The 10,539-nt window shown below is 39.0% G+C and overlaps 1 protein-coding gene across 2 annotated transcripts in view; it reads left to right on the top strand.

Annotated features, from left to right (window-relative positions):
- Positions 1 to 487: 487 nt before the first annotated feature.
- Positions 488 to 10,539, top strand: part of ARID4A (AT-rich interaction domain 4A) — a 65,340-nt gene continuing 55,288 nt past the window's right edge. For both annotated transcript variants that reach the window (XM_027570492.1, XM_027570491.1), the window contains exons 1-5: positions 488 to 637; positions 1,716 to 1,772; positions 4,117 to 4,227; positions 6,367 to 6,432; positions 7,625 to 7,715. In XM_027570492.1, coding sequence (XP_027426293.1) covers positions 1,767 to 1,772; positions 4,117 to 4,227; positions 6,367 to 6,432; positions 7,625 to 7,715 — 274 coding nt within the window. In that variant the 5' untranslated portion in view covers positions 488 to 637; positions 1,716 to 1,766. The remainder of the gene's footprint in view (positions 638 to 1,715; positions 1,773 to 4,116; positions 4,228 to 6,366; positions 6,433 to 7,624; positions 7,716 to 10,539) is intronic.

The following is a 10,539-nucleotide window of genomic DNA, read 5'->3' as shown; positions in this document are numbered from 1 at the left end:
CCTCTCGCCAGAAACATAAAAATGCGATAGAGCTACGACCACCACCGCTCAGACAAAATGGCGCCGAGAAACGGGCTTAGCGCAGGCGCCTTGGAAAGACCCTGCCCCGCCCCCGTGCAAATCCTGGCTGCAGCTCCGGGTTCGGTTTCCATGGGACACTTCGCCGCCAATCCTCGTGCCGAACTGCTCTTCCTGACCCCCCAATTTACCAATCAGTGCTCAGTCAAGCACATCCGGAGTCGCCTCAACCAATCATTTTTCAGGACCTGATTACTCAATACCCGATTCTCCAGTAACGTTAGGCTTCGGAGACAGCCAATCATAAGTGGAAGATGTCCTACCTGCTGTTTTTCGCACCAATCCGTGAAGTTTCATAGCTACATCCAATGAGGACGGCAGGTAGCGAGCTCCAATCCGAAGCTCTTCGGCGTCATGAGCAGCCAATAGGAGTTCGTGTAGAAGCGAGTCTGCTCAACAGCTTGTTATTTGGTGGATTGTGGCAGTAAATCGGGCGAGTGGGGAACCGGGCGCAGGAACTGCTGCCGCGGCCGGGAGTGGTGCTGCCCGGACTGGGGCCCACGGGGGTCAGTGGGGCGGAGGACACGGCTGCTGACAGCGCGCACTTCACCCGCAGTTGGTAGGTGGGGAGAAGGGAAGTGGGGGATACAGAGTGGACGAAGCGGCAGTAGCAGCTCGTGCTGCTGCCCGGGGTCCCGGTGCAGTTGGAAGCTTCGGAGGTGGGGAGGGGGTGCTGGGCAAGCGGTGCGGCTAGCGCAGGCAAAGGGGCAAGTCGTGGAGCAGCGGCAGCAACTGCAGGAACCGCCGCCGCAGCCGCCTCCTCGGCGGCTTCCCCGGGAAAATGGCTGTGGGGCTGGCCGCGCCGCTAAGTTTGCTTCCGCGCGGTGAGGAGCGGGCTGCTTGGGGGAGCCGGTCCCCAACTCCGCGGCGCGTCCTCCCCTGTGGAGTCCGTGGCAGGACCCGAGGGGCCGGGGGCAGGTACCTCTCCGGGCTGTACAAAAAGTTGAGGCGGGCGCGGGGAGGAGGCGGTGGCTGCCGCTGTGCGGCTCCCCTCCCCTCCCACACCCTCTCCGGGCCACCTCCCCTCCTCCTCTCCGCCCCCCCAGCCCCCTCCCTCACGCGGGTCTCCCCACTCTCGCGCCTCCCGGCTAAAGGCCGCGGCCCCTGCCCCATCGGTGAAGAAGCGCTTCTCCTTTCTGACATGGTGCAGAGCGGAGGAAGGAGAGCAATGGCGCCGTGACACTCCGCTGCCGCCACCGCGGGCCCGGGGCGGGCCGAGGGGGCCGAGCGGCGGAGGCGGGGCGCGGGCCGAAGTCGGGGTATCTGGGGGGCGGCTGAGCGAAAGCTCGGCGACCCCGCCTGCGGGGGACCTGGGGAAGCCCAAACGGCGCCCTGCCCTTTTCCAGAGCTCTCGGTCCTGGGGCTCCGAGTTGAGCATTTCGGGTCAAAGTGGCGAGCAAGGCGGGGGCGCGGTGGGCCGCTGGCGAACTCCGGGGAGGAACGGGCTGCCCTTTGGCGCCCGAGGGGCTCTCGCTGCTTCCTCAGCTCCTGCGTCCTGGTTGCCCTCCGGGGGATCTTATCCCTTCGCTGGTGAGGGTTTAGCCTCTCCCCGCTGGCGTTTGTTTACTTTCTTTCCTTGGGTCGCTCCCCTCTGTTGACTGATTCTGTGCCTGTCTTTCCCCTCCCCATGGTTCTAGCGACGGAGAAGATAGCTCGTTGAGCTGGAACCCCACAGATCACCAATAAAAATGAAGGTAAGTGGAGTCAGCGCTGCTCTGAACCTCGTGCCCTGGACACTGCTTGTCGTGAGGCTGGTGCTGTGGAATGTCATATTTTTTTCCTACTCAGAATTGATTCCTCTACTAAGCAGCGCTTTCTGAAAATGAGGACGTGTTGAAAGGGTGAGAAATGATCATTGTGTCTAACGCAGTGAGTCCGGCCCCTCTCCGAAGCAGTTAGCACTTTGGAAAGGCTGGTGCAGCCTTTCCATTGTTGTCCATTGGGCTAGTATTTTTAACACTTCCTGTGTTGGCAGCAACCTTTGCAGAAGTAAAGCTTTTGTCCTGTTTTGGTTCTTTGGGGGATTTTTTGAAATTTTTTTTCTTCCTCAGTGCCAGTATGATTTTCTAAGGAAGGACTATGTGCATTGTGTAAGGGAGAGATCATTTCTTTTGCGAAAAATTCTGTAGCTAAAATATTTGAAGGTGAACTGAAACTAATGTTTTGTTTTAGTTGTCATTATAGTAAATATTTTAAAACCTACATATAACCTAAAAAGATATATTCTTCTGAAGATAGCTAATAGTGCACACATCGTATGTGATACTTTTAGGGAAAGGAAGTTACAGCATTGTGTAGTGCAGTGGCATTGAATATTTCAAGTCAGATATTTATCTTCAATTTGCATTATTTGTAAATGCACTAACTTTAAAAGGTACTTGATTCCTTACTCATTTACTGTTTCAGTGTATTAAACTCTGAAATACAGCATTTCTTTCTCTTCCTATCTCTTGGAAATGACATATTACCTTCTTTAATGTTACTTGGGAAAACTTACTGGAAAAGCAAAAATCATTTTCTACTAAAAAGTGTTATTTCTGAAGTGTACACTGTTACCTTTGCACTTAGCGATATTGAATCAAGCCTATATGAATACATTTGAATCAAGCCTATATGAATACATTTAACTTTAGAAAAAAAGGTAAAATGACAGACTTAGAATAACAATCAGTCTGTTACTTCAAGATTAAAATGAATGGTAGAATGAAATTTCCCACATCTTTCAATGTATCATTCTGATTATGGCCATTTGTTGAAAGTAGATGTTTTTTAGTAAAGCTTATTTTTTTAATATACCAGGAAGATTAGTGTGATATACTAGGTACAGCACCAAGTTTTGAGCCGTTAGTTTGTATCTCTGCATTTATCAGCTGAATTTAGACTTAGATTTTTTTATTTTTTATTTTTTCTTATTAAAGATTTTATTTATTTATCTGACAGAGAGATAGAGAGCACAAGCAGGGGGAGTGGCAGGCAGAGGGAAAGGAAGAAGCAGGCTCTCCATTGAGCAGGGAGCCCGATGTGGGGCTCGATCCCAGGACCCTGGGATCATGACCTCAGCCGAAGGCAGCGCTTAACCGACTGAGCCAACCAGGTGCCCCAAGACTTAAATTTTTTTAAAATGTAGATTTTAGCCATTGGTTCCCCCAAATAATGCTTTCGTTATCAAAAGGATTGGCTTCATTTTTTTTTTTTTAAAGATTTTATTTATTTATTTGACAGAGAGAGAGACAGCAAGAGAGGGAACAGAAGCAGGGGGAGTGGGAGAGGGAGAAGCAGGCTTCCCGAGGAGCGGGGAGCCCGATGCGGGGCTCGATCCCAGGACCCTGAGATCATGACCTGAGCTGAAGGCAGATGCTTAATGACTGAGCCACCCCGGCGCCCCTTGGCTTCATTTCTTAGTCTATGCAGTTATTCTGTATACAAAAAGATACTGCTTTAATGTAGCTATATTAATAAACATTTAACTATGTATTATTAGCATTAATCTTAATAGCATTATTTCTTCTAATTTGAAGACAAAATTTTCAGACCATAATTAAATAACTTAAAGTCTTATACTTACTATGAATATACCTTTTCTGATTTTGGAGGTTTTTTTTAATTTTGTAATTTATTATTATTTTTAAAGTAAGCTCTACGCCCACCATGGGGCTTGAACCCACCACTCAGAAATCAAGAGTCGCATGCTCTACCGACTGAGCCAGCCAGGTGCCCCTGTTTTGTTTTTTTTAAATATGTTCATTTCTTAAATAAATTATAGAATTGTTGAAACATTTTGTATCTGGAGGAAAAAACATTATCATATGTCCTTACTGATACTTCTCAGTTAAAACTTAAGATGTTTTCTGTTGTCAGGATGTAGTTTACATAGTAAAGGAATGTAATTGCTTGCTTTAGGGGTATTTTCCAAATTATTAATGACATTAGTAAAAAATTAATGTTCTTACTACTTTAAGTATAGAAACTTTTAATGAGGCTTGAGGTTGGAGTAGGGGAGAATAGTAGTGACATTCACATTTTATGTTCTTTCATCAGGCGGCGGATGAGCCTGCCTATCTGACAGTGGGAACTGATGTCAGTGCCAAGTACCGAGGTGCCTTTTGTGAGGCAAAAATTAAGACTGTGAAAAGGCTGGTAAAAGTAAAGGTAATTTTTTTTTTTCTTAATGCAACCTGGATTGAAGAGAATTGGGGAGGGGAACACTGCAAATTAACATTTTATTGAATCATTATTACGTGAAAGCACTGTTATATACAAAACTGTTGGAAAAGCACATTAAGAATTAAGGAACTCAAAATGAGAAGTTATTCCAAAATGCTTCTCTGAAAATACCATGTTTATGAGACTTCCTTTTATTTGGCTCTCTGCTGTTGTGGCATGCTTACTTAGGCTATCATCTGTTTTCTTCCCTTTCATAATGTTCAGGTAGAGACGATTTCAAGTGATTATTAAAAATAATATAGTGGAAATTGTTTTTAAGACGGTGTTAGGAAATGATTTAAGAAATGTATTTTTTTAAAGATTTTATTTATTTATGTGACGGAGAGAGACACAGCGAGAGTGGGAACAGAAGCAGGGGGAGTGGGAGAGGGAGAAGCAGGCTTCCTGCAGAGCAGGGAGCCCGATGCGGGGCTTGCCCCATGACCCTGGGATCATGACCTGAGCTGAAGGCAGACGCTTAATGACTGAGCTGCCCAGGCACCCAAGAATTTTATTTTTAAGATGCTTTTATGACCAGAAAAAAGGTCACCACATTATTCCTGTACAATACTTGGAAATACAGAAAAGTACCAAAGGATTAATACCCATAGCTTACCTCTCAGAAACTATTAACATTTTTGTGTTTCCATCCAGTAGTTTTCCTATATAAATATTTTTAATAATCTTACTAAAATTACAAGTGTAATCCGTATTTTATTATAAACATCTTTAACATTACAGAGCTGTATAATAAAGTTCATGAATGTCTTCTTTGTGATACCACTCCAGAAAGATTCGATATGGTCTGTCAGATACTATGCAGTGCCTACCATAACAATATTGTTGTTGTTGTTATTGGATCGTGTTGTACTTTCAGTTTTGCATTTTCCTTTTCACTTCCATATCTGATCTTTTCCTACAAGAATTAAGCACCGTAAAAGGAGGAAATGTTAGACTTGTTCTATCCCCAACACCTAGAGTAGTGCTCAATACATAGTAGGTACTCAGAATATGTTGAATGAGTAAGTGACCTGGAGCAGTTATTCTCAAAGTGTGCCCTGGACCAGCAGCATCAAGCATCAGCCTTATCTGGGAACTTGTTGGAAGTGCAAATCTCAGGCCCAGACCCCAGACCTACTGAGTCAGAAACTCTGTGAGTAGGGTCCAGTGATTTTATTTTATCAAGCCCTTCAAGTGTTTCTGCTACATGTTGAAGTATGAGAACCATTGAACTAGAAGAGTATGATTTGTGTGGCAGATAAATAGATTTATCTGTGATTATTACAAGATTTCTGTTTAAATTTTGATCTGATGAAATTTTTCTTCAGGTATTGTTACAGTATCATTTGACATTTCTTTGTTTCATTTGGCCATTTTACTATGTCAGCTATATGGGATTTGATTACTAAATATTTACTTGGATTCTTTTGAGAATTTAAACTTTTTGTTAATATTGTGGCTCTTGATATATTTATTTAAAATCAGTACAGTGATTGGGGAGGTCTTATACATTACATGGAATTTCAATTTTCATATTTGGGTACTTGCTGTATGTGAATGATTGCACTTTGTATTTGGGAAGATTTGTAGTAAAAAGGAGTACTTACTTGTAACTGACCTACATATCTTGATTATTTAGGTTCACTTTATAAAGGACCAACAGTGTTCTGGTTTTAATTTGTTTACCTTGTATGTGGGCAATAAAAGTTTGATACTGTTTTTTTATATACTTTGTGACAGAACCTTTTATAACTTGTTGATAAGAAACAATGAAGGCAGTTTTAAACTTTTGCAATAATCACTACAAATTATAAATCTTGTATAGTTCATTAATTCAGCAAACATTTATGAAGTGCCTGTAATATGCATTGACACTTACTTGCTGACTGCTGGTATAATGATGAAGGAGGATTCTAGCCCTCAAGGAGCTCACAGTTAATGAGAGAGACAGTAAACATAAATATAAGACAGTGTAATAAGTATTAAAACAGAAGTAAGCACAGGATGCTAAGAACACATAAAGACTTCATAAACATGTTGTTTTAAAAGTAATGTGCAAATTATTGTGCAAAAAATGTTTTCCAGGTACTCCTGAAACAGGATAATACTACACAATTGGTGCAAGATGACCAAGTAAAGGGTCCTTTAAGAGTACGTATGTTTTGCAGTTTAAAATCTGTAATGATAAATCACAAATACATATGGTAAATTACTGAATTTTACGTTTGTAGGTAGTTTTAAAATTTATAAGAATGTTAAAACAGAAATACAAATGAAGTGTTATAGAGTTAGTATAAACTATGTTACACTGGCTGTATCCTTAGTTTAGAAAGATAAATCATCTTACAGAGGGTAATTTAGTACATATAAACATGAGTTTTCAGCCAGCTTTTGTTTTGAACTCTTGGATTAAATACCTCATTTTTTTTTTTTTTTAACATTGTCGTCAGAGATATTAAGCCTGCTAAGGAATATACTAGTATCATAAATTTGAATCTTATGTCCTTCTAACTTTTTTTTTTTTTAAAGATTTATTTATTTTGAGAGAGTGAGAATGAGAGAGAGAGAGTACATGAGAGGGGGTAGGGTCAGAGGGAGAAGCAGGCTCCTCGCTGAGCAGGGAGCCTGATGCGGGACTCGATCCCGGGACTCCAGGATCTTGACCTGAGCCGAAGGCAGTCGCTTAACCGACTGAGCCACCCAGGCGCCCTTATGTCCTTCTAACTTAACAAGTAAAGTATGTTGACTTCATAATTCAATTTAGTGGGTACCTATATTGTGTTTTCCATCCATTTATGGCCATTTGTTTATGTAATAAATCTTTGTTATGTCAGAATACCACTTCGGTTAATATCTGATATACAAAGGTCTGGAAGCTGAAAGGTCAACTGGTCCATCCCTCTCTCTCAGGTGAACCTTTATCTAAAAGGTCCCTTAAATACGAATGCTGAATCCAATATTTGATATTTCTGTGAAAGAAAATTGAAGCTACTTTTACTATCTTACGGTGTCCAGTTCTTACATTTCCACAATTTCCTTGAAGGCAATGTGATACAGTACAAAAGCTCTGAAGTAAGACTAAAGAGACTGGGTTCTCATCGTCTCATCTGAGCCACAGTATTCAATGTGTGAAATAAGGGTAATAATAACCTTACTTGTGCCGAGGCGTTTTGGGGTTCAAATTGTGTGATAAATATATGAGCACTATAAATGATAAAGATCTAAGTCAATGTAAAGTAGAATTATCATAGGTATTTTTTTCTTTTCAACCCAGGTCATATAGTTGGTGGGAGTGATTTGGTTTGTTTAAATTTGGTAATGAAATTTTGATACTGGGTTTTAGGTTGGAGCTATTGTTGAAACAAGGACATCTGATGGATCCTTTCAGGAGGCTATTATCAGCAAGTTGACAGATGCTAGTTGGTATACTGTGGGTAAGTAGTTAATTTAATACATGGGATTTAATTTGGGATTGCATACCTCTATTTTGTAAATACACTGAATTACATTGGCGGAGAAATATGTATTCTTTACTGTCAATTTACTTGATATAGTTGGCTAAAATTTTAATGACACCTGCTGGTAACAAAAATAATTACTTCTTTGGTCACTTGTGGCTATTTTATCCAAGAATGTACTTCTTTTTTAGAATACCTAGATTATTTCTTTTCAAGAAAGTTAAATTACATGGTTATTTTCTTTCATTAGAAAGTTCATACAAATTGGTATTGTAAGTAATCAGACTTTTTTACTTTTCCTGTAATTACAACTAAGATTGTACAGTTGTAATCTTTTATTGTATTGCTGCCTGTCTTACATAAGGGTAATACAGATGTTACCACAGAATTTAAAGACTAAAAAAATTCTGACTAGAGTAGATTCAAGTCTAGATGATCGTAGCTTAATTTTTGATTTTTTTTTGACCCAGTCAAGTCTCTGTAACACCTTTCAGGAAAGATATATATGCTACCAATGTGAATGCATGCTTAACATTCTATGTATAAGCTTATACTGGCTTTAAAAAACTTTATTGTTGTGAGTAGCAACAAGTGTCTTAATATATGTAAACTAAAACCTAAATGTAGTAGTTATATAGTTGCTGTCATTATGTTGATGAAAATAGCAATGATTAATATTTTCAAATCTCTTCTCAGTACATTCATACTATACAGTCCTGTGGATAACATCCAATCTTTTGTTTTACACTGAACATCTATACCTTTGTTTGGTTTTTACATTTATGTCTTGGTATAAGTGATGTAATCATGGTGTGGTTTCCTTAAGGAAGGAAAAGAAATGATCCTATAGGTTTGCTTTTAGTTTACGTGGTTTGTTGCTTTGGGTAAAAATCATTCATCTTCAGGTGATGCTCAAAGCTGTGAACAACATGCTTTGGTTAAAAGTTGTACTTCCTGTGTCTTAACTTTGCGGCTGCTATTAGTATTACCAATTTGTTTTATGTAACTATTTTCTAACTTTTTATTCTTGGATCTCATAGAAATTGGTGTTGGTTCACAACGGGGCTGTTATTCTGAACTACATATTTTTAGGAAGCTTGGTTGTGGCCATTGATAGTTGTTAGGGATTTAGAAACCAAGTTTAATATTAACTCTTAGAAATCAAGTAAATATAATTTTAGTATATTAAACCAATGGTAAAAATTATAGGCATTCATATATGCAAAATTATGCAAGATCATATGATGCATATTCAAATACTAATATTGCATCCTATTTGGTACTTAATATCAAGGTTGCATTGACAGTACTTGTGAAGTTTTACTGATATAATGCTTATGCTTCTGCAGAAGTGATACTTTTCAGGTTTTCACATTTTGGACTTCTGCACTCCACAATAGCCGATCTTTATCCTCTGTATGAATGGCATTTTAGCATTTCTAAAAGCTAGTAGCTACTGAGCATTCTCTATGGTGATTTTCTGTGATGGGTAATTACAGAAGAAATTGTATAATTCTTTTTCTGAAAGAGCTTAGAATCTTAATTGCATGTAATTCGTGTATCAAGCTTTAGTGTACATAAGAATCACATGATGCTTGTTTTAAAAAATGAGGATTTGAGGACTTCAAATCTCTTCAATTTACTAGGTCTGGGGATGGCAACCCAAGAATCTTTCTTTTTATAATTACATTGGGTGAACTTCATGCAGGTAGTACACATTTAGTAAAATAGTCAATACTTGGAGAAACAGAGACTTATTCAGGAGAAAAATTCAAAATATTTAAGTTTTTTGCATCTGCATAATGACAGCAAGTGACCTAAAAAATTTAAGATGTTAAAAAGCACTATTCACTTAAGTATGTTTAATATAGCACTCTGCTTTAAGGAATATTTAGGTATTGAAGGATGTAGCCCATATAAAGAATGATTCGAGCATAATGAGCCTAAAAGATGGCAAAATAAAATGTGTCATCTCTCACAGGTCATGAATGTTTTATGTTTTTCTTTAATTGAGTGACTACTGCCTGTTGAGTTTAATTCCTTTTTTTCTGAAAATTTTCTTGATTTCTAATTCCTAGTGAAGTATTATATAAGTAGAATCAGAAAGTTACACAAAGTATTAATGATCTCCATATCATTTTTTTTATTTTAAATGATCTCAAAATTTGACTATTAAAAACGAAAGAAAAGAGGATACCATACCACTGGTTTGGATCAAATAAGAGTTATGATCATTGGTGATCAAAAATTATCTAGTGAGTCTGGTAACAACTTACATAATGTAGGTATTTTTTCTGTGATAGCTGAATGGCCAATTTTGAAAGAGATTACAGATCTAATATAACCTAACTTAAAAATCTAGTAACTCCTGGCCCTCTAATGTTGAATAATAAATAGCTCCAGTTTATGGATTTTTTTTGTTTGTTTCTTTGAGCCTTGGAAATAATTCTTCTTCTTATAATAAAACAGTGCTTCCTAGCATAATTTATTTATTTGGCAGTTCTTATTTTTGCATGAAAGACAAGGAATGTGTAATGTATGGAAATGTATCATTATCCTTTTAGTCATTCAAAAGGTATCAAAATGAGGATTGGAATTTGTATCTTCATTTGAATGTTGCCATTAACTCCTGGTAAATAGGGCTGTCAATAAGACACTCTAAAACTACTCTTCTTTCACCTTTTTGGAATATGAAAATAACACATTGTACCTGAAAAATAGGAAAATGTAAAGGACAGAATTGTTACTAATTTTAGTAATTTACATATAAAATGCATATACACATATGTAATCTGTCAAA

The sequence above is a fragment of the Zalophus californianus genome, chromosome 6 (genome assembly GCF_009762305.2).
Source record: "Zalophus californianus isolate mZalCal1 chromosome 6, mZalCal1.pri.v2, whole genome shotgun sequence".
In the NCBI taxonomy this organism is placed as follows: domain Eukaryota; kingdom Metazoa; phylum Chordata; class Mammalia; order Carnivora; family Otariidae; genus Zalophus; species Zalophus californianus.
Note: the sequence above shows the minus strand (reverse complement) of the source record. Positions and strands in the feature narration are given on the sequence as shown.